Source organism: Triticum dicoccoides, chromosome 3A, assembly GCF_002162155.2.
Source record: "Triticum dicoccoides isolate Atlit2015 ecotype Zavitan chromosome 3A, WEW_v2.0, whole genome shotgun sequence".
In the NCBI taxonomy this organism is placed as follows: Eukaryota; Viridiplantae; Streptophyta; class Magnoliopsida; order Poales; family Poaceae; genus Triticum; species Triticum dicoccoides.
In genome coordinates this window covers 401,908,943-401,933,629 of record NC_041384.1, presented here as the reverse complement: position 1 = coordinate 401,933,629, position 24,687 = coordinate 401,908,943, and the positions used below count along the sequence as shown (strand labels likewise).

The 24,687-nt window shown below is 45.6% G+C and overlaps 1 protein-coding gene across 1 annotated transcript; it reads left to right on the top strand.

Moving 5' to 3' along the window:
- The first annotated feature begins 20,779 nt into the window (after positions 1-20,779).
- LOC119268320 (AAA-ATPase At3g50940-like) lies at positions 20,780-23,043 on the top strand. Its single transcript, XM_037549909.1, has 2 exons — positions 20,780-22,322; positions 22,417-23,043. Exons 1-2 carry the CDS (start codon positions 21,333-21,335, stop codon positions 22,882-22,884), a joined length of 1,458 nt encoding a protein of 485 aa, XP_037405806.1. The 5' UTR covers positions 20,780-21,332; the 3' UTR covers positions 22,885-23,043.
- The last annotated feature ends 1,644 nt before the right edge of the window (positions 23,044-24,687 follow it).

Sequence of the window (24,687 nt, the reverse complement as noted above, 5' to 3'; positions counted from 1 at the left end):
TCCTTCTTGGTGATTTTAATTTCATCAGATCTTTGGATAATAGGAATAGACGAGGGGGCGATGTCAATGACATCTTCTTTTTTAATGAGATCATTTGTCACCTAGGTTTGCTTGAGTTGCCCCTAAAAGGCAGAGCTTATACTTGGTCTAATATGCAGGAGCAGCCCCTCATGGAGCAACTTGACTGGTTTTTTACTACTGCTGACTAGATAACATCCTATCCTAATACAGTGGTGCTACCTTTGGCAAAAACACCCTCTGATCATGCGCCATGTGTTGTATCAATTGATACCACCGTTCCAAAGTCCAAAGTTATCCGTTTTGAAATTTTGTGGGTTCAAATGCCAGGTTTTCTGGAATGTGTCAGGAACTCATGGGAAGCACCTGTTGCTGCTGGTTTATCTGCATCTACCATCCTCACTGTCAAGTTCAAGAGATTGAGATTTGCCCTTAAGCGGTGGAGCACTAATCTTTCCTCCTTAAAGAAGCTGGCTTCCAAATGCTCTCAGGTGGTTTTGTACTTTGACTCTCCGGAAGAACTCAGACCACTGACTAGACCTTCAATTTCAGGAAAATTGTTAAGCTACAGTACGAAAGACTACTGAAACTGCATCACATATATTGGAAGCAGAGGTGCACTATTAGATACATCTTGGTGGGGGATGAGAATTCCAAGTTCTTTCATGCTATGGCCTCTAAGAGACTCAGTCGAAATTCGATCTCTTCTCTGCAGTGAGAGGATGGTTCAACAGTTAGTGAGCATGACCAAATGGCAGGTATATTATGGCACTCTTTCAAGGCTAGAATGGGCCAAGCTCAGGGTATATCCATGGGATTTGACCTCTCTTCTCTTATTCAACCAATCCAAGGGCTAGAGGATTTGGTTGCCCCCTTTTCCGATGAGGAAATCTCTACTGTGTTAAAGGGTTTGCCTACCGATCGGGCACCTGGGCCAGACGGTTTCAATGGTTTGTTTGTCAAAAGGTGTTGGAACATTATTGAGAATGATTTCAGACAGTTAGTTCATGAGTTTTATGACAGGAAGATCAGCCTACAGAACATTAATTCTTCCTTCATAACACTCATTCCCAAAATGTTGGCGCCTTTGTGCCCCAACGATTTTCGGCCAATTTCTTTAACTAACACATGTCTCAAGTTCTTAACAAAATTTCTAGCTACTAGATTGCACAAGGTCATCCTCAGGTGCATACACAAGAACTAGTATGGTTTTCTGAAGCATCGCTCAATCCAGGATTATTTAGCCTGAGCTTTCTAGTATATCCATCAGTGCAAGCAATCAAAGAAGCCCATCATTATCTTAAAGCTGGATTTTGCTAAGGCCTTTGATACAGTGGAACATGAGGTCATCTTAGCTCTCCTTTCTGCAAAAGGTTTTCCTCCCAAATGGATTGGCCGGGTCAAGGAAATTATGTTCTCTAGTGACTCTCACGTGCTTCTCAATGGCCTCCCTGGCAATCATTTCAAATGCAAGCGTGGGGTTCGGCAAGGGGATCCTTTTTCCCCACTTCTCTTTGTTTTGGCAGCAGATCTTCTACAGTCTGTTGTCAACAAGATGTTGCTAGATGGTCATCTCACTCTTCCTATTGAGTGTCATGACCCTGATTTTCCCATCATTCAGTATGCTGATGATACAATCTTGATTTTACCTGCGGTTGAGGCTCAGTTAGTTGCTCTAAGGGATATGTTACATGTTTTTGCTGCCTCCACTGGCCTGAGAATTAATTTTGCAAAATCCATGATGGTGCCTATAAATGTCCCAGAAGCTGAAGCTATCAGGCTTCCTCAAGTTTTTCAATGTGTCCTTGGAAATTTGTCGTTCACTTACCTTGGTCTTCCTTTGGGCACAACTAAACCCACGATCCAGGATTTGATGTCCCTAGTGGATTCTGTGGAGAGGCGTCTGACAGGTAGTTCTGCTATGTTGAATCAAGGTTGTCGGCTTCAGTTGCTGAGATCTGTTCTCTCTTCCATGCCCATATATTTCCTATGCTCCCTGTCCATCCCGCCTGGCATCATCAAGCAATTGGAACGAATCATGAGACAATGCCTTCGGAGAGGAAATTCTGATACCCCTAGGCAATCTCTTGCCGCGTGGGACTTGGTTTGTAGACCTAAGGAGAAAGGTGGTTTGGGTGTTATTAATCTGCATCTCCAGAATCAAGGGCTTCTCATTAAGCACATACATAAATTCTTCAATAAGGCTGATATACCTTGGGTATCCTTGTTGTGGAATTCATACTATGATGGAGTAGTCCCACAAGCCACTGTCCTATGTGGCTCCTTTTGGTGGAAAGATATCTTCAAATTAGTTGACAATTACAGAGCCATAGCCTCGGTTTTGGTTAATAAGGGGGATTCAGTTTTGTTCTGGTCTGATGCTTGGAAACTCGATGGTTCTACTATGCCTTTGAGATAAAGACTCCCATGATTATGTTCTTATGTTCTGGATGATAAGATCTCTGTGGCTGATTTTATTGATAGTCAGGATAGAGCTTCTTTTTTCCAGCTACCTATCTCCCAACAAGCTGCAACTGAATTGGATTCACTCATTTCCTGGGTTAACAATTTGCAGAGGGACCCCTATGTTAATGATGTTTGGTCTTGGGTTGGACCTTCTGGTGCTTACACGTCAAACAACTATTATACCATTATGCATTCTCATATGCCCACTATTGAGCCCTGCAAATGGTTATGGAGCAGTCAGTGCATGCTGAAAATTAAGGTCTTTGCTTGGTTATTATTCCTTGAAAGGCTCAACACCAAAGGATCTGCTCATGAGGAGGCACTAGCGTGCTATTGAGGATGATAATCTTTGTGTTCTGTTCCATCAACATACATATGAGGATCGCACACACTTGTTCTTCTCTTGTAACTTCAGTACCAGAATTTGGAACTATCTGCAAATTGACTGGTCTGGCGGCTCCAATGTTCATCAATGCATTTCTTTGGCCAGGCAGAGATTTGCTAAAAAAACCTTCTTCTTTGAGGTGGTCTTCACGGCGGCTTGGAATATTTGGATTCTTCGGAATGGCAGGACCTTTAGAGGGGAAAGAGCTACCTTTAGTGTTTGGCGTTGTAAATTTGTACATGATTTAACTCTGCTCTGCCATAGAGTTAAGGCTCATGTTAGACCTCTCATTTTGAATTGGTTGGAGGGGCTTCATTGAGTCATGTTTTGTATAGGTAGGTATAGGTAAGCTTGGACACTCTGGCTTTTTTTCTTTTTTGCTTTAATTTTGTACAGCTGACTTGTATTGGACTCTTTTTATGGAATAAAAGACTGTGGGGCATTGCTCTGCAGTAGTTAGTCAAAAAACTGTATGTTGTCATTATGGTTTGACCGGTAAAGATCTTCGTAGAATATGTAGGAACCAATATGAGCATCTAGGTTCCGCTATTCGTTATTGACCGGAGAGGTATCTCGTTCATGTCTACATAGTTCTCGAACCCGTAGGGTCCGCACGCTTAACGTTTGATGACGATTTTATATTATATGAGTTATGTGATTTGGTGACCGAATGTTGTTCGGAGTCCTGGATGAGATCACGGACATGATGAGGAACCACGCCATCATGCTGAAGAAACTCTCCCTCAACACTTTGCTGGATCAAGAGTTCGAGGGACATCATCGATCTGAACGTGTGCAGAACTCGGAGTTGCCGTATGTTCGGTGCTTGATCGATCAGAAGGAGAAGAAGTTCGACTACATCAACCGCGTTGTCAAACGCTTCCGCTTTCGGTCTACGAGGGTACATGGACACACTCTCCCCCTCTCATTGCTATGCATCTCCTAGGTAGATCTTGCGTGAGTGTAGGAAATTTCTGAAATTGCACGCTACATTCCCCAACATAAATCCTTAGTCGTTTGCTTGCAAGCTTATGATGTGTATTACCAAGAGGGCCCAGAGATACCTCTCCGATACTCGGAATGACAAATCCTAATCTCAATCTATGCCAAATCAACAAATACCATTGGAGATACCTGTGGAGCATCTTTATAATCACCCATATACGTTGTGACATTTGATAGCACACACGGCATTCCTCCGGTATCCGGGAGTTGCATAATCTCATAGTTGAAGGAATATGTATTTGACATGAAGAAAGCAATAGCAATAAAACTGTATGATCATTATGCAAAGCTAACGGATAGGTCTTGTCCATCACATCATTCTCTTAATGATGTGATCCCATTATCAAATGACAACTCATGTCCATAGTTAGGAAACCTTAACCATCTTTGATCAACGGGCTAGTCAAGTAGAGGCTCACTAGGGACATGGTGTTTGTTTATATATTCACACATGTATTTAGGTTTTCGATCAATACAATTCTTGCATGAATAATAAACCTGTATCATGAATAAGGAAATACAAAATAACAACTTTATTATTGCCTCTAGGGCATATTTCCTTCACTTTATTATTGCCTCTAGGGCATATTTCCTTCATCATCCTCATTGGTGCCTCTCCGATGATGCGTGAGTGTTCACCATAGACCTACGGGTTTATAGACAGTAGCTAGATGGATTCTTCTCTCTTTTTGATTCTTAATACAATGGTCTCTTGGAGATCTATTTGATGTAATGCCTTTTTGCGGTGTGTTTGTTGGGATCCAATGAAGTTCGGGTTTATGATCAAATTTTTATCCATGAGTATTATTTGAGTCTTCTTTGATCTCTTATATGCATGATTATTTATAGCCTCGTATTTATTTGCCGAATCTTTGGTTTAGTTAGGCCAACTAGATTGATTTTTCTTGCAATGGGAAGAGGTGCTTTGTGATGGGTTCGATCTTGCGGTATCCTCTCCCAGTGACAGAAGGGGCAGGGAGGCACACATGTATCGTTGCTATTAAGGATAACAAGATGGGGTATATTCCTACATGAATAGATCTTGTCTACATCATGTCATCGTTCTTATTGCATTACTCCATTTCTCCATGAACATAATACACTAGATGCATGTTGGATAGCGGTTGATGTGTGGAGTAATAGTAGTAGATGCAGGCAGGAGTCGGTCTACTAATCTTGGATGTGATGCCTATATATTGATCATTGCTTTGGATATCATCATAATTATTTCTTCTATCAATTGCCCAACAGTAATTTGTTTACCCATCGTGTGCTATTTTCTTGAGAGAAGCCACTAGTGAAATCTACGGCCCCCGGGTCTATCTTTTATCATATTTGCTTTCCAATCTATCTTTTGCCATATTTATTTTCAGATCTATATTTCCAAAAACCCAAAAATACCTTGCTGCACTTTATTTATTTATTTATTTTATTTCACATTTTATCGAGATCTATTTATCCAATCTACCACAAATCAACCTATCTTTTTACCGTGAAGGGATTAACAACCCCTCTTACGCATCGAGTTGTGATGTCTACTATGCAACTTTATTCATGTAGACTCGTGTTGGTCCTCCAAGCGTAGAGTTTTGTAGGACAGTAGCAATTTTCCCTTGAGTGGATGACCTAAGGTTTATCAATCTGTGGGAGGTGTAGGATGAAGATGGTCTCTCGCAAACAATCTTCCAACCAAATAACAAAGAGTCTCTTGTGTCCCCAACACATCAAATACAATGGTAAATTGTATAGGTGCACTAGCTCGGTGAAGAGATGGTGATACAAGTGTAGTAATGGTAGTAGATATTGATTTTTGTAATAGGAAAAATAAGAAACAGCAAGGTCACAAGTAGCAAAAGTGAGCACAAACAGTATTGCAATGCTTGAAAATGAGGCCTAGGGTTCGTACTTTTGCTAGTGCAATCTCTCAATGGTGCTAATATAATTGGATCATATAACCATCCCTCAACGTGCGATGAAGAATCACTCCAAAATTCTTATCTAGCGGAGAACATAAGAAGAAATTGTTTGTAGGGTACGAAACCACCTCAAAGCTATTATTTCCGATCAATCTATCGAAGAGTTCGTACTAAAATACCACCAAGCTATTATTTCCGATCTATCTAACCAAGAGTTCATACTAAAATAACACCATGTGATACACATCAACCAACTCTAATGTCACCTAGATACTCCAATGTCACATCGAGTATTTCTGAGTTGATTATACGATATGCATCAAACAATTTCAGATTCATAATACTCAATCCAACACAAAGAATCTCAAAGAGTGCCCCAAGATTTCTACCAGAGAAACAAAGAACAGAGCGTGCATCAACCCCTATGCATAGATTACCCCAATGTCACCTCGGGAATCCGTGAGTTTAGTGCCAAAACACACATCAAGTGAATCAATATGATACCCCATTGTCACCACGGGTATTCATAGCAAGACATACATCAAGTGTTCTCAAATCCATAAAAGTATTCAATCCGATAAAACGAAATCTCAAAGGGAAAACTCAAGTCACAACAAGATAGAGAGGGGAAAACACCATATGATCCAACTATATTAATAAAGCCTGCGATACATCAAGATCGTGACATCTCAAGAACACGAGAGAGGGAGAGAGAGATTAAACACATATCTACTGGTACAAACCCTCAGACCCGAGGGTGGACTACTCCCTCCTCATCATGGTGGCCACCGGGATGATGAATATGGCCACCGGTGATGATTTTCCCCTCCGGCAGGGTGTCAAAACAGGGTCTAAATTGGTTTTTCGTGGCTACAGAGGCTTGCGGCAGCAGAACTTCTAATTTATCGACCCCCCTAGGGTTTCTGGCATATTTGGGGATTTATAGGACAAAGAGGCGGTGTGGGAGGCCACCGAGGTGGCACAACCCCCTAGGGCGCGCCTAGGCCTCCTGGCATGCCCTGGTGGGTTGTGCCCACCTCGGTCCTCCCCTCTAGTACTTCTTTGGCCCACTAGTGGTCTTTGGTCCAAAAAATTCTCCAAAAAGTTTTGCTGCGTTTGGACTCCGTTTAGTATTGATTTTCTACGATGTAAAAAACAAGCAAAAAAACAACAACTGGCACTGGGCACTATGTCAATAGGTTAGTCTCAAAAAATGATATAAACTTGCTATAAAATGATTGTAAAACATCCAAGAATGGTAATATAACAGCATGGAACAATAAAAAATTATAGATACATTGGAGACGTATCAGGTTGCAAGTACTTGTTCTTTGTGTGCAGATACCGTTTACATAGTGTTGCTTGGTCCTCCTACCGGATTGATACCTTGGTTTCATAATTGAGGGAAATACCTATCATACTGTATTGCATCATTCGTTCCTCTTTGGGGAAACACCGACGCAATTTCAAGCCGCATCAGTGGCGCATGTGCTTTTCGGAAGTAAAGTAGGAACATTAGCTGACCAATTAAACATTCTCTATTTTAGTACATGTCAGCATCATATCAGATTCGTATTTGAGCAACTAAGTTTGGAATTATGAGTGACATGTTGTTTAGCTTGATGGGTTGAGGAGCACTGCTTGCACGTCTTGAAGCACCTATGATGATGGTACTGAATATATGGGAATGTCTACATGCAAGTCGCCTGACTTTTGTCATTTGGTCTAGTCGACCATTTTAGGCAGTTGGATGAAGATCCTACGTCTCCTAACCCTTCTTCTTCCTTGCCTCTTATTCTTTCCCCTTTCATGGAGATTTCAAACGCAATGAAGACACGATGATTTTTGGCGTGGTTCCAATATGTGGTGCTATCATACGTCCACGTTGATGGAGACTTCAACCCACGGAGCGTAACGGTTGCCCGAGTCCACGAAGGGCTCCACCCATGAAGGGTCCACAAAGAAGCAACCTTGTCTATTCCACCATGGCTTACTGATTGCTTGTATCTGCATTGGTATTTCCGCGAGGAGGAGAGGATGATGCAACACAACAATGGTAAGTATTTCCCTCGGTTATGAAACTAAGTTTATCAATCCAGTAGGAGAACCAAGCAACATTACGTAAACAGTACCTGCACACAAAACAAATACTTGCAACCCAACGCGTAAGAGGGGCTGTCAATCCCTCCTGGGTATTGAGATAGATTAAATTGTATGAGATTGGATAAATAGATCTAGCAAAAACATGAAATAAAATAAATAAAGAAAAGGTGTAGCAAAGTATTTTGGGGTTTTTTGGAATAATAGATCTGAAAATAATATGTAGGAAATAGACCCGGGGGCCGTAGATTTCACTAGTGGCTTCTCTCGAGAAAATAGAATGCGGTGGGTAAACAAATTACTGTTGGGCAATTGATAGAAGAGAAAAAAATTATGACGAAATCCAAGGCAATGATCATGTATATAGACATCACGTCCAAGATTAGTAGACCGACTCCTGCCTGCATCTACTACTATTACTCCACACATAAACCGCTATCCAGCATGCATCTAGTGTATTAATTTCATGGAGAAATGGAGTAATGCAATAAGAACAATGACATGATGTAGACAAGATCTATTCATGTAGGAATAGACCCCATCTTTTTATCCTTAATGGAAACGATACATGCGTGGCATGTCTCCTTCTGTCACTGAGAATAAGCACCTCAAGATCGAACCCATCACAAAGCACCTCTTCCCATTGCAAGAAAAACCAATCTAGTTGGCCAAACCAAACCAAAGTTTCGGAGAAGAAATACAAGGCTATAAAGATCATGCATATAAGGGTTCAAAGAAGACTCAAATAATATTCATAGATACATCTGATCATAAACTCACAATTCATCGGATCCCAACAAACACACCGCAAGAAGTCATTACATCAAATAGATCTCCAAGAACAACGAGGAGAACATTGTATTGAGAATCAAAAAGAGAGAAGAAGCCATCTAGCTACTGCCTACGCAGCCGTAGGTCTGTGGTAAACTACTCACGCATCATCGGAGGAGCATCAATGAGGATGATGAACCCCTCCGTAATCGTGTCCCCCTCCGGCAAGGTGTCAGAATAGGGCTCTAGATTGGATCTCGTGGTTCTAGAACTTGCGGCGACTAGAATTTTGTTTCATTGACTCCCCTAGGGTTTCTGGAATATTTGGGTATTTATAGAGCTGAGAGGCGGTGGAGAGGACACCCGTGGGCCCCACTACCCAGTAGGGCGTAGGGGCCTCTGGCGCGCCCTAGTGCCTTGTGGTCCCCACAGGGCTCCCCTCCTGCACTTCCTTGGCTCCCAAGTTGTCTTCTGGGCAAAAAAAATCTCCAAAAAGTTTTGTTGTGTTTGGACTCTGTTTGATATGGATATTCTGTGGAGTAAAAACAAGCAAAAAACAGCAATTGGCACCGAGCACTATGTCAATAGGTTAGTCCCAAAAAATGATATAAAGTTGCTACAAAATAAATATAAAACATCTAAGAATGATAATATAACAGCATGGAACAATAAAAAATTATAGATACGTTGGAGTCGTATCACTTACATCCACCAAGGACTAGCCTCACTCGGGTAGATCTTCATGAAGTAGGCGATCACCTTGCCCTTACAGACTCCTTGGTTCAACTCCACATGATCTTGGAGGCCCCCAAGTGACACCTAACCAATCTAGGAGACACCACTTTCCAAAAGGTAATAGATGTTGTGTTGGTGATGAGCTCCTTGCTCTTGTGCTTCAAATGATAGTCTTCTCAACACTCAATCTCTCTCACACAGATTTGGCTTGGGTAGGAGAATGATTGGAGTGGAAAGCAACTTGAAGAGGCCAGAAATTAAGGTTCAAATGGTAGTAATGAAATCTCTTGATCTCAACACACGAGCAGGTGGTTCACTGCTACCTCTTGAGCACTGCGTTGGTTTTCCCTTGAAGAGGAAAGGGTGATGCAGCAAAGTAGCGTAAGTATTTCCCTAAGTTTTTGAGAACCAAGGTATCAATCCAGTAGGAGGCCACGCATGAGTCCCTCACACCTACACAAACAAATAAAATCCTCGCAACCAACGCAATAAAGGGGTTGTCAATCCCTTCACGGTCACGTATGAAAGTGAGATCTGATAGATATGATAAGATAATATTTTTGGTATTTTTATGATAAAGATGCAAAGTAAATAAAGCAAAATAAGAATGGTGCAAGAAATAGCTTGTTGACGGAAGATTAATATGATGGAAAATAGACCCGGGGGCCATAGGTTTCACTAGTGGCTTCTCTCGAGAGCATAAGTATTACGGTGGGTAAACAAATTACTGTTGAGCAATTGACAGAATTGAGCATAGTTATGAGAATATCTAGGTATGATCATGTATATAGGAATCACGTCCGAGACAAGTAGACCAACTCCTGCCTGCATCTACTACTATTACTCCACACACCGACCGCTGTCCAGCATGCATCTAGAGTATTAAGTTCAAAAGAACAGAGTAACGCTTTAAGCAAGATGACATGATGTAGAGGGATAAACTCATGCAATATGATATAAACCCCATCTTGTTATCCTCGATGGCAACAATACAATACGTGCCTTGATGCCCCTACTGTCACTGGGAAAGGACACCACAAGATTGAACCCAAAGCTAAGCACTTCTCCCATTGAAAGAAAGATCAATCTAGTAGAGACTTGATACCTTGGTTTTATTTTACTTTGCTTTTATTTTACTTTGCATCTCTATCATAAAAATACCAAAAATATTATCTTATCATATCTATCAGATCTCACTCTCGTAAGTGACTATGAAGGGATTGACAACCCCTTATCGCGTTGGTTGCGAGGAGTTATTTGTTTTGTGCAGGTACGAGGGACTCGCACATAGCCTCCTACTGGATTGATACCTTGGTTCTTAAAAACTGAGGGAAATACTTACGCTACTTTGCTGCATCATCCTTTCCTCTTCAAGGAAATCCAACGCAGTGCTCAAGAGGTAGCAGTAGGCCAAACCAAACTGATAATTCGAAGAGACTTGCAAAGATAACCAATCATACATAAAAGAATTCAAAGAAGATTCAAATATTGTTCATAGATAAACTTGATCATAAACCCACAATTCATCAGTCTCAACAAACACACCGCAAAAGAAGATTACATCGAATAGATCTCCACAAGAGAGGGGGAGAAATTGTATTGAGATCCAAAAAGAGAGAAGAAGCCATCTAGCTAATAACTATGGACCCGAAGGTCTGAGGTAAACTACTCACACATCATCGAAGAGGCTATGGTGTTGATGTAGAAGCCCTCCGTGATCGATGCCCCCTCCGGCGCAGCTCCGGAAAAGGCCCCAAGATGGGATCTCACGGGTACAGAAGGTTGCGGCGGTGGAATTAGGGTTTTGGCTCCGTACCTGGTAGTTTGGGGGTACGTAGGTATATATAGGAGGAAGAAGTACGTCGGTGGAGCAACGTGGGCCCCATGAGGGTGGAGGGCGCGCCTGGGGGGGTAGGCGCGCCCCCCTCCTCGTGCCTTCCTGGTTGATGTCTTGACGTAGGGTCCAAGTCCTCTGGATCACGTTCGTTCCGAAAATCACATTCCCGAAGGTTTCATTCCGTTTGGACTCCGTTTGATATTCTTTTTCTGTGAAACTCTGAAATAGGCAAAAAAACAGCAATTCTGGGCCGGGCCTCCGGTTAATAGGTTAGTCCAAAAAATAATATAAAAGTGTATAATAAAGCCCAATAATGTCCAAAACAGAATATAATATAGCATGGAACAATCAAAAATTATAGATACGTTGGAGACGTATCATTCACTCTCATAAAATGAATGCTAGAAGTTGTGTTTCATTCTGACGGCTCTATTACTGAGTAAGAGGGGGTGGATGGGTATGAATAGCCTCCACACGAAATCCAACCATTACACACTTTTGACCAAACTTAGTGGCATCGACTGGAATTCTCGGTGAGACCGACCTGTGCAAAAGATATGAACGTTGGAGGTCTCGGTGGGACTGACTGGATCATCTTGGTGGGACCTAAGTGCAATGGCAAAGGCAGAACCGCGTTCGGTAATTTCGATCAGCTTCACTCGGTGATTCCGAAGTGAAGTGATTTCATCACAGAAACTTGGTCAGGCCATCTCTGTGGGACCGAGGGCCATTTTGGTTAGAGCGAAATCATGGAAATATGCCCTAGAGGCAATAATAAAGTTGTTGTTATTATATTTCCTTATTCATGATAAAGGTTTATTATTAATGCTAGAATTGTATTGACCGGAAACTTAAATAAATGTGTGGATACATAAACAAATACCGTGTCCCTAGAAGCCTATACTAGACTAGCTTGTTGATCAAGAGATGGTTAAGGTTTCCTAACCATAGACATGTGTTGTCACTTGATACCGGGATCACATCCGTTAGCATAGCATATGATCATTCAGCTTATTGCTACCGCTTTCTTAATGTCAAATACATATTCCTTCGACCATGAGATCATGCAACTTCCGGATATTGGAGGAATACCTTGTGTGCTATCAAACGTCACAACATAAATGGGTGATCATAAAGATGCTCTATTGGTATCTCTGAAGATGTTTGTTGAGTTGGCATGGATCGAGATTGGGATTTGTCACTCTGTGTATCGGAGAGGTATCTCTGGGCCCTCTCGGTAATACAACATCACAATAAGTTTGCAAGCAAAGTGGCTAAGGAGTTAGTTACGAGATGACGTATTACGAAACGAGTAAAGAGACTTGCTAGTAACGAGATTGAACTAGGTATGGAGATACCGACGATTGAATCTCGGGTAAGTAACACACCAACAGACAAAGGGAATTACGTATGTTGTCATAAAGGTTCGACCGATAAGGATCTTCGTAGAATATGTAGGAACCAATATGGGCATCCAGGTCCCGCTATTGGTTATTAACCGGAGAGGCGTCTCGGTCATGTCTACATCATTCTCGAACCCGTAGGGTCCGCATGCTTAACGTTCGTTGATGATATAGTATTCTATGAGTTATGTGAGTTGGTGACCGAATGTTGTTCGGAGTCCCGGATGAGATCACGGACATGACGAGGAGCTCCGAAATGGTCCAGAGGTAAATATTGATATATAGGACGATGCTATTTGGTCACCAGAAAGGTTTCGGGATATACCGTATATTCATCGGAGTGCCGGAAGGGGTTCTGGGAGGCCACCGATAAGTGGTGGGCCTTATGGGCCAAAAGGGGGGAGCACACCAGCCCACAAAGGGGCTGGCGCGCCCCTCCACCCCTGCCCACGCGTCAAGGAAGGGAGGGAAGGAAGGGGGGCTGCCTTCCTTTCCTTCCCCCCATGTTCATATATGGAAGGGGGCGGCTAGGCATGCCCTAGGGTTGGCCACCGGCCCTTTGGGGCGCCCTAGGGCTGCCTCCTCTCCCCCCTCCGCCTATATATATGAGAGGAGGGAGATGGGTAACACACACCATGATCCCCAAGCCATGTGCGGCGCCCCTCTCCTTCTAGTTCATTCTCGGTCATATTTTCGTAGTGCTCGGCAAAGCCCTGCGGAGATAGTTACATCACCACCGTCACCACACCGTCGTGCTGCCGGGACTTATCTACTACTTCGCCTGTCTTGCTGGATCAAGAAGGCGAGGACGTCATCGAGTTGAACGTGTGCTGAACGCGGAGGTGTCGTACATTCGGTGCTTGATTGGGCAGATCATGAAGGTGTATGACTACATCAACCGTGTTGATAAATGCTTCCGCTAAACGGTCTACGAGGGTACGTAGACATATTCTCCCCTATCATAGCTACGCATCTCCATGGATAGATCTTGCATGTATGTAGATTTTGTTTTTGTTTTCCATGCAACCTTCCCCAACACGAAATGTTAGGGTTTTGGGTGTGGCAGTAGAATAATCATCTCGGTGGGTCTAGAATGGAATGTATCGATGGGACCAAAATGATGAATTAGGGTTTTCGACAAATGTGATTTGGGAAAGTGACCGAGGGTTTTTGGAGCAATATCACTGAGCACTTTGAGCAACAACCTCATCAACAATACCTCACCCCATTTTAATAGTATTGGCTTTCCTAAGTGACTCAATGTGATTTGGATCACTAAACCAAAAATGTAGAGTCTTGTGGTAGCCAAATTTGTTCTTCACATTTTCTCGAAAAAAAATTGTTCTTCACATTTTGAGGGGTCCACATCCATTAGTCCATGCCATGCCAATCATTGATCTTTTCTGAAATCTATCATCAATATTCATTAGATCAATGACATATATCTTTTTATTAATTATCAAAACCATCCGGGGATTAGTTGCACTTTCAAGCCAGCTAATTAATTCTCAGAAATGATCTATTCAATTTGGTGCATGTTGTACAAAGGAAGATCAGGAGGAGGTACGTGAGGTGTTGCAAATTCAGAGTGAGGATTTTGAAGCAAAATACTTGGGGCTCCCAACCCCTGATGGTCGAATGCATAAAGGAATATTTCAGAATTTGACTGAGAGGTTGATGAAGAGAATAATGCTATGGGGGACACCCTCTCTCAAGCAACAAAGGAAACGATGATAAAAGCGGTTGGTCAGGCCCTCCCTACCTACATTATGGGTGTGTTTAAGTTGACATACTCTGTTTGTGATGACCTTACCAATTTAGTTCGCAACTTCTGGTGGGGTAAAAAAGAAGGAAAAAGAAAGGCCCGTTGGATATCCCGGGACAGGATGACTGAACCTAAATGCAGAGGAGGGGTGGGTTTCCATGACTTCCACCTTTTTAATCAAGCGTTGCTTGCGCAACAAGCTTGGCGCCTTCTAACGAAGCCGTATGCCCTATGTGTGAGGGTTTTAAAAGCTAAATGTTATCCTAATGGCTCCCTCGAGGGTACTATTTTTCCAGGAAATGCATCTTCGACATGGCATGCCATACATCATGGACTAGACCTTCTCAAGAAGGGCTTGGTCTGGCGTATTGGTAATGGCAAGAGTGTCAGAATCTCGAGAGACACGTGGCTGCCGAGGCCACATTCATATCGGGTCATCACCAACTAGGCAAACTGCCGCCTACACTGGGTCTCAGAGCTGCTGGACGACCAAGGGCGTTGGGATGAGGCTGCTCTTCGCACTCACTTCATGTAGGTTGACGTGCAAGAGATATTGAAGATTCGGCCATCCCTTGCGTCAGCTTGAGGATGTCCTCACATGGCCGCCCGACCCTGCAGAAGCATCAGGAGCGCGTACAAGCTGGCACTCGACGAAAAAAATCGCACTTCTACGTGTGCCACGAGAAGGGCACCAGACGGCGCCAGAGCCATCCGGGACACGGTATGGAGGTGCCCTGCTCCCCCTAAGGTATGAGTACTGGCTTGGAGGGTGGTCACAAACTCTTTAGCTACTATGGCTAATATGGAAACAAAGGAAATTAGTCGAAACTGATATCTGTAAAATTTGTGGGGTGGAATACGAGGACACATTCCACGTGTTTTGCAGATGTCCACGTGCTTGGGACTTTGATGTACTATGGAGAAGACATGACACATGCCGAGACTTAAGACCACCGTCAACACGGGACCGGGCTGGCTACTATAGCTTCTCCACCAGTGTAACGAGGACGAGCGCCTCCATGTGCTCATGACAGTATGGTATGTGTCCACAACAAGATTACACACCAGAAGCCGGCGCCTCCAGTTGAAGCCTCTCGTCGCTTCCTTTCGAGTTATATTGAGTCGCTCATGTGCATTTGTCAACACCCAAACGCAGATATGTTGAAGGGAAAGATGGTGTTGAGGACTGATCATGCAAAAGCAGAGGGGAGATTGCTCATCTCCTATGGACAATCCCCGGCCGCCGGAAAAGTAGACCAAGCCCCCTATAGGTCGGTGCAAACTGAACGTCGACGGTGCTTTTGCTGAAGCGGACGGGGCCGAAGCTGCAGCCATGATCCTGCAAAATCATCACGGCGATGTGATCTTTGCCTCCTGTCGTTTCCTGCCGAGGTGTTCGAGTGCGCTTGAAGCCGAGATCGCAGCATGTATGGAGGGTGTATCTCTCACACTTGAATGGAGCTCTGATCTTTTCATCCTGGAGACTGACCATACAACTGTGTAGCTATGATTATTGAGGCAGGAGTTAATAAGTCGCCGGTTGCATCGCTAGTGGAAGAAACAAAGTGTTTGCTGTGTCTAGGACGTGAGCATGGGATAACCCATGTTAGGAGAGATGGAAATCAAGTAAATAGCATAAAACTACTACTTTACAAGCTAGGATTCTAAAAAATTATCGAATTTTAATTTTTCTTAGATAACTACCAAACAGGTGGTTGGCTGTTTCAAAAAACTCTAATCATAGAGTGCTTTAAGATTGATCGTGATTATGACAGTTGGGACCCGCATGTAAGAAAACCGTTTGTTTGACCGTCTGTTTGATTGTTACCTTACATATGAGACCCACATGTCAGTGTCCCTTTGTCATGTTCTAATAAAAAAATCTGTTCTTTTATACATTTACAGATAACCCCTGTAACTTTTCTAAAAAAAGCAATCGGGTCCCTGAATGTTTTCAGAAAAAGCAATCAGGCCCTTGAGGATAACTCGCGTGAGCCAATAGAAACGGCGGCGACAGCTTGCCGGCTGCCAAGTCGCCGTCCAGGCAAAAGAAGACGGCTCGGCCGCTGCGTTCCTCGGCGTGAGCGGGCGACACACTAGGTGGCAGAGTTCCCTGGTGACCGCGCATGGTGGCCCGTGATCCTGTGTGCGGCGACCCGAGCTCCTGGCCATGGCGCGGCTGGTGGTGGCCCGTGTTCCTATGCGAGGCGGCCCGAGCCCTTGGCCATGGCGTGGCTGGTGGCGGCCCGTGCTCCTTGGTGTGGCTGGTGGCGGCCTGGTTTCCTTGGCGCGGCTGGCAGCGACCCTTGCTCCTGGGCGTTGAAGGTGCGCTCCTCGCCATGGCACACGAGTGGCAACGGCCGTGCTCCTGCTCTGCGGCTGCTCCTCCACGCGGCCTTCATTTCCGTCGTCGACCTTGTCTTGGCGCACGACAGATGGTGGAGGTGGCCGTCGGTGGGTAGGAGTAGTCGGGCAGGGAAGAGGAAGAAGAAAGAGCCAGAGGAGAGAAGAGAAGATAGAGGAAGAAGAGACAACTTACACATGGGTCCCATATGTAAGGTAACGGTCAAACAAAGCAGTCAAACAAACGGATTGTTTAGGGATGGGTCCGACCTGTCATAAAATGAGTTAAATCGCTAGCAACGAGTGTTTTGGGTTTTCTGAAACAGCCGACCACCCGTTTGGTAGTTATCTGAGAAAAAATAAAAACCGGTAGTTTTTTCAAACCCTAACCTATAAAGTAGTAGTTTTATGCTACTTACTTATGAAAATCAGGTGAGCCATGAGCTTGCTCAGATGGGCAGGGCGCCACGCACAACCGTTTGGCTCCGCCATGCACCTGTGGAAATTACCCCTTTGTGTAACCTTGAATGCGACAATCCTGATTGGGCTAGCCCAATCCTGTGTATAATTTTCTGGTGTAAATCCCATACCTAAATCATCCTGTTGCGCTACCCCGAAATCCCCGTGACAGCCTCCATTCCGATCAATGCTTCTTTCTTTTGGTATCGGGGAGTGGAAGAAGCTTTCCATTGTACCAACAAACCGAACACAAAGCGTTTCTTCCCCGCAGAAAGGAAAACAAAGCGTTTCATCAAAAGAAAAACAAAGCAAGTAAAGAACGGCTGGCGCGATCCAGCGATACGCGGTTGGCTGGTTGGACGCATCCACTCCGACTCCGAGAGCGGCGGACGTACGTGGAGAGCACCGCGCCTGGTCCTTCGCTTTCAGCGATCGATTGGATGGGATGGGGTGGGACAACCTGTTTGGGCAAAGCTCTGCACGATACGTTGCGTGCTTGGCGCACTAGCGCAGACTGCACGTCAGATACCATTTTTTTTTTTTGAGGTAGTCAGATACCATTTCTGTGGCAAGTGAAAAGTGCCTGTTCCTCCAAGCACGTACGCGACGCACGTCCTCCCCTTTCAGTCGCAGGCCGTGCCTAAGGCCAACTCCACCTCGCGACCCTAAACGACGAACGTCCGGTTTGGCTGGACTTTGTCTCTTTGAAGCGTCGATGGGTTCGCCCGTGTCCGCGTTTGTCCGATGGGTCGTGGGTGCGTCCAACGCGCGGCCGCACCCAAAAACTGTCCGAGGTGGACGTGAATAATTTTAAAAAAAAACTTAAATGAAATGACTAAAAAGGTAAATAAACGCAGTTAGAAAAACATAAAACATATATAAGGGTTACGGTTATAAAACGACCCAGTTTCTCAGTCCACTTAAACAGCCCAGTTTCATGATTAACATAAAACCAAAATAAAAAAACGCCTCCCGCGCGCTCCTGCCGCGCCCGTCGATGCCGTGGTCGTCGCTGTCTTCACTGGCCGCAGGTGTCGTCGTCGTCGCTGACGATGTCAACGTAGTCCCGCGACGTCCACAGGTGGGCCGGCGGTCCGTGGTGCACGGGGGCGGCGGGCTGGAAGGTGGTCAGTGCCTGCACCACCTCCTCCCGAGGCGAGGCCTCCCGCTCCGGCGACCGCGACGGCGTGGGGCACCAGTTCACGGCCCCCAGGGCGACCGCCATCTGCTCAGCGAAGCACGACCAGCTCCACCCCTGGCCCACCAAGTCAGGGTGGAACGCGGTCACCGGCGGCTCCTCCTCCACCTTCTCCTTTGGCGCCATCTCCAGCTCAGGGATGGCGACGTCGCCGGCCGCGGAGAGGGCCATCGTCTCCTCGAGGTCCGCCCATTGACGCTCGTCGTGCGTGTGCTTGGAGTCCTTCAGCACACGCGCCATGAGCCGGGCCTCCTCCTCCGCCGTCATGCGAGGAGGTGGGGGTGGCGATGGAGATGGCGACAGCGTGCCCGCGCGCCTGGGGAGCCGCTCGGGGCTCACGTGGCCGCCGACGCCCCGTCGACGTGCCGGCGAAGAACGACGCCCGCCGCATGTCGTGCTCATCGCGGAGCCAAGTGTCCCACAATGGCGAGTCGGGGGCGTACCTCTCGTCGTAGTAGAGGTCGTCCGAGAGGAGGCGGCGGTGGCGCTGGATCTCCTGGCGGCGCGCACGGTCGCTCTGCGGGACGGGCGGGATCCGCACGCGATCGGCCGACAGGTGCCAGTTATTGGGGAGGTGGACGTCGCTCCGGGGCAGCGGCGTCCTCGTATCCCAATACCGGCGGTAGACGGCCGCCTCGATGTAGTGTCGGTCGCGCTCGCCGACGACCGTGGGCGCGACGGAGAACGCAGGCGGCGCGGGGGGCCGATGTGGTGGCGATGGCGATGCGGGCTCCTCCTTCTTCACCGAGCCACGGCGGCGTCCCGACGAGGAACCAGCCTCGCGGTCGTGCTTGCCTTTGCGGCCATAGTTCCAGAGGCCCATGACTGCGAGCGGCCGGCCGACGAGTTTTTGGCTAGGGTTTAGGTTCGGTGCTGTCGAGTTTCGAGGAGGCCGTGGGGTGGCGTGGGACAGTGTGGACGACGACCCGTCCACGCTTCCCACTTAAAGAAGGATGGCAACCTTTCGATGTGCGGATGACAAGTGGGGCCACCTGTTCGTGCGCATTGATGTGGGCGGATGGGAGGTAGGTGGCCGCTTGCCACGCGGCCCCGGCGCGGACAAGGCGCGCGTTCGTTTGGTGTCCGTCGCGATCCAAAACCGGCGCAAGTTTGCGCTTGAAATGGATCGGCCCGGGCACAAAACAGACAAGATGGTTCCGCGCCGTCGCGCACTGAGCCGTCTCGTTTGTCCATTTTACCTCAAACGGACGGGACGAGACAGAATAAAGTCGCACGGTAGAGTTAGCCTAACTGAACTGATGTTTTCGCTCCCCGCCCGATCTCTCGCTTTCCTCTCCCAACCCAACCAAACCACGGCACTGAGGACACGTCAAGTCTCATGACTCATCGTTCTACACGGCCTACTCGACTCGACCAAAAGTAGTACCCCTGGTCCCTCCTGTTTAATCAAAAAGTTAGATGCACGCGATCAAAGTGCTTTTTACGCTGACCAGCAACCCCATCCATCCTTCCTCACACTTATAACCATATTATTACTGAAAGTTTTTTTTATAGCCATATTATGACTCCTGTACGCGTAGATTTATTATGTTGGAAAAAAAGAGAATTTTGTGATGCAGATTTGCAGAATGGAGTGCGTAGGGATGCGGCCGATCCACTGGCCCAGCCTACTTCATTCGCTTCCAAAGATCACAATATTTGTGTAAAAAGTGATTCATAGTTTATGAGCTACCCCTTCAGACTGTCATGTCATGGTGACCCAATGCAAATGCATCCCTCTACTTGCATCCCCCAATGGAGGGAAACTTTGGCAAGTGGCAACACACGCTCTTTCTTCCTTTCCTTTTTCTTTTTTGAGGGTGGCAACAGACACGAAAATGAAATGAAAAAAAATCCCTTCCTTCCCCTGCACGATACCTAAATCAGTGCTACTCGGGCGTCAACCGTTGTTAGTCAGCAGCAGCCGGACTCTCGCATACGCCGGGCATGGAAACGTGACGGGGACACGAGACCAAAAGGAAACACGTAGTATAGACGGTTGTGAGAGCTGCAGAAAATTCCTATGGAAACTCGCCGCCAACTGCCGACAGCTACAAGTGGCAGACTATTCATCACGCAAACTTGGCCGTCAAGTCTATGCAGACAGTTGTAAACTTGCTTTACCCTGCACAAGGCTCCAAAAAAGCATCAAAAAACGTCATTGTGCGTGTGCATTTGCAAGGGTTTCCCCGCAACCATCCCATCTGTGCCTGTCAGGCAGCATGTTAATCGTGCATACGTGTTCCTCGTGTGGTGCAACTTCAACAAATTTGAACAGAGCGCCCAGTAATAAAAAGCAAATACGAACAGGAAATTCACCCGTTTGTGTATGCATTCTTTTACAGCGCCTGACAGCACCAAAACAAAAGCATGTGCTTTCACTACCGTGGGCCCTGGAAACAAATATGCTCATGATTCTCAAGCACATACTACATCATTGGTTTGTCGACAACGCATTCTAGTATCAACAGGAATACTAGTACTAGTACTCCTACTCAACAGCAGGCATGAAGAGACAACCATCTCCTCAAACGCAAAGTGGGGGTCCAGCAGGTAGTCGGTTCGGCTTTGAGGCCATTTCTAGCGTTTGTTTTGCACGGCCACCCAAGGAACATGGCCGTGCCATTAGGAAAAAACCCACCAAGTAGTGTGATGCCATTTTTCTACTTTGGCCAAGGCCTCCTTTCTGGACAACGCACCACTCAGACCAATACTACAGTATTATTTAGCTTGACTGACTCACCCGTCATCCAACCACTTCCACGCAAACCAAGCCAGCTATAAAACCGCGCGCCAGCTAAACGCCCCCATTCAACACCGACCAGCACCATCACTGCTTGGAAGGTTCAAATCTCCCAGCACTACTTGGTCTTGAAGGAAAGTGAGAGGCGAAAGCAGAGGAGTGACTTTGCCCCTAGCCCGCCGCCGGCCATGGCCTCCTACGACAAGGCCATGGAGTCGTACAAGAAGGCCGTCACCACGGCGGCCTCCCTCGCGGCGTCCGCGATGCTGGTGCGGGGCGTCGTCAACGAGCTGGTGCCGTACGAGGTGCGTGACCTGCTCTTCTCCGGCATGGGCTACCTTCGCTCGCACATGTCCTCCCAGCACACCATCATCATAGAGGAGACCGAGGGGTGGGCCAACAACCAGCTCTACGACGCCGCCCGGGCGTACCTTGCGACGCGGATCAACACCGACATGCAGCGCCTCCGGGTCAGCCGCGTCGACGAGACCAAGAGCATGATGTTCAGCATGGAGGAGGGCGAAGAGATGGCCGATGTCCATGAGGGCACCGAGTTCAAGTGGCGCCTTGTCTGCCGGGACAACTCCAGCGCCAGCAGCAGCAACGCCAACGGCCGTGGCGGCAGCGGCAATTTCAAGCTTGAGGTCCGGTCCTTCGAGATGAGCTTCCACAGGAAGCACAAGGACAAAGCACTTACCTCCTACCTCCCTCACATCCTCGCCGTGGCCAAGAAAATCAAAGAGCAGAACAGGACGCTCAAGATCTACATGAACGAAGGTGAGTCATGGTTTGCCATTGATCTCCACCACCCATCAACCTTCAGCACGCTTGCCATGGATCACAAGCTCAAGCAGTCAGTCATGGATGATCTCGAGAGGTTTGTCAAGAGAAAGGAATACTACAAGAAGATCGGCAAGGCGTGGAAACGAGGGTACCTGCTGTATGGCCCACCTGGGACTGGCAAGTCAAGCATGATTGCAGCAATGGCCAATTACCTCAAATTTGATGTATATGATCTTGAGCTCACTGAGGTCAACTGGAACTCAACACTTCGGAGGTTGCTCATCGGGATGACCAACCGGTCAATTCTTGTCATTGAGGACATCGACTGCACTGTCGAGCTGCAACAGCGGGAGGAAGGTCAGGAGGGCACCAAATCCAACCCTTCAGAGGACAAGGTTAGATAGACACTTGGAATGATACTTCCCTTGCATTGCTGAGTTCCTATTAGTTTTCTTTCCATTCTGATGTCCTATGTGCTATCTCCAACAGGTGACACTATCCGGGCTACTCAACTTCGTTGATGGGCTTTGGTCAACAAGTGGGGAGGAGAGGATAATTATCTTCACAACAAATTACAAAGAAAGGCTCGATCCTGCGCTTCTGCGCCCTGGCAGGATGGACATGCACATTCACATGGGGTACTGCTGCCCAGAGTCGTTTCGAATCTTGGCCTCCAACTACCACTCTATAGATCACCATGCCACATACCCGGAGATCGAAGAATTGATCAAGGAGGTCATGGTGACTCCAGCAGAGGTCGCAGAGGTGCTCATGAGGAATGAAGAGACGGACGTCGCACTTGAAGGTCTTATCCAGTTCCTCAAGAGAAAGAAAGATGGCGCTGGCAAACAGGAAAATGTGGACCAGGTAGCAAAGGAGGAAGAACAAGAGAAAGAGAAGATGACAAAAAGTGATGTTCCAGACAATCAAGATCAGCAAGATGGGAGCAAAGAATGATGTGTATACAGTGCGAATATCGTACAATTAGTGCCAGGAACTTCGGGCAACAATGTATCATTTTGCTATAATAAGAGATCAATTTTGGTAACAATAAGATAATCTGGTATTGTGAACAGTTATACCATTTGAATGCATATTAACCCAGTTATGAAATGAGTATTGGTAGCTATTTCAATGCAGAAATACTGTTCAATATAAGCAGTCTACAAGATTCAAATAATCAATTTTGTCAAGACTCAAACCTAATGATTTTAAAGGAAACTTAGCATGTCTGGCTTCTAATAACACATTCCAAATCAGTCTTCAGTACAAGTGTTCACCCCATTTTCTTCTCGTAGGTCATACTCGACAATTAGACCAAGATTGTCAACAAACTTGTGATACACTTGGCACCCTGCGCACTGTGTGTGCAGTGCATGTTAGAAAATAATGAGCAGCATATCTCAGAAAATAAATGAGCATAGACATGGTCTTGTTTTAATATTAAAAAAGAGAGTGGTAGGCAGATAAGGTCCGTACTAATATAAGCAAAGCTGCTGGCTGTACAAATTAAGTAAATATAAACACACTGAACAATTTACCTGAAGAAAAACTGTTCCTCTTTCATAGGCCACCCTGTTTATCAAACGTTTTATCCTTGCATCACATTTATTACATGTAAACTGAACAAGCAAGCTTCTTCTAGGCAGCTTTATATCAAAACTAGTTTCCTGCGATATCACATAAGAAACGTAGGTTGTTTTAAAGCTATTCTAGTCAACCGGTTAATCCGCAGTATGATGCTTCAATTTCAGCGATAATAGGTAAATGGTGTAAAAAATGCAGAAATAATATTCAATCAAAAGTATCACCATTTCAAAATGACTCACCATCATCGAGAACAAGAGTTATTTCTGTTCATTTATTCCCACCAGTGTGACAACAAGTGTGTTTTCATACAATACAATTTAATGTTATATGATGGATGAATATTTACATCATTAAGCTTTCAGTCTACCCAATTCGTCAGCTATGGTTTGTGCAAACTTTTGAAAGGAACGTTGCTGCACGAGTATTATGTGGGGGCTGGCATAATCCGCCATCTAAAAATGCCTAAAAGTACAAAACTGAAAGAATGGAAATACATCATCTATGATATGTTTAGCTTTCTATTTGAACTGGAATAGGATTGCACAAGCGTATTCAACCAGTGACCTCAACCGGTGCATAAAAGGAACTGCTGACAAACCATGCCTCGTTCTAATAACCTGACAAGCTTAATGTTAATACTCCCTCCGGTCCTTTTTACTCTGCACATTGGATTTGCCGAAAATCAAATTTTACTAAGTTTGACCAAATTTATATTAGAAATTATTAGCATCTATAATATGTAATAAATATAATATGAAAATACATTCCAAGAAGAATCTAATGATATTGGTGTTGTTATGTGAATGTCTATAATTTTTTGTATAAACTTGGTCAAAGTTGGATGAGATTGACTTCGGTCAAACCTAATATGCAGAGTAAAAAGGACCGGAGGGAGTACATTATGAACATCATACATCATTCAGAGTAGTGGTTCGCAAGGTATTGTACACTGCTTCCTCTTGTGACCAGTGAGTTACACATGGATGATGTTATATATCCCTGTGTTATGTGGTATTTCAGGTCCAAAGTCCTAGTAATTAGTTAACTAGTACTAGATATTTGAAGCAGCTAACTATAGTTCATATTGATGTTAAATCCACAACTGCAGAATCACTAACCATCATTAACTACTCCAATTTTCATTAACCACGCAGGCAGCACGGAAACCAG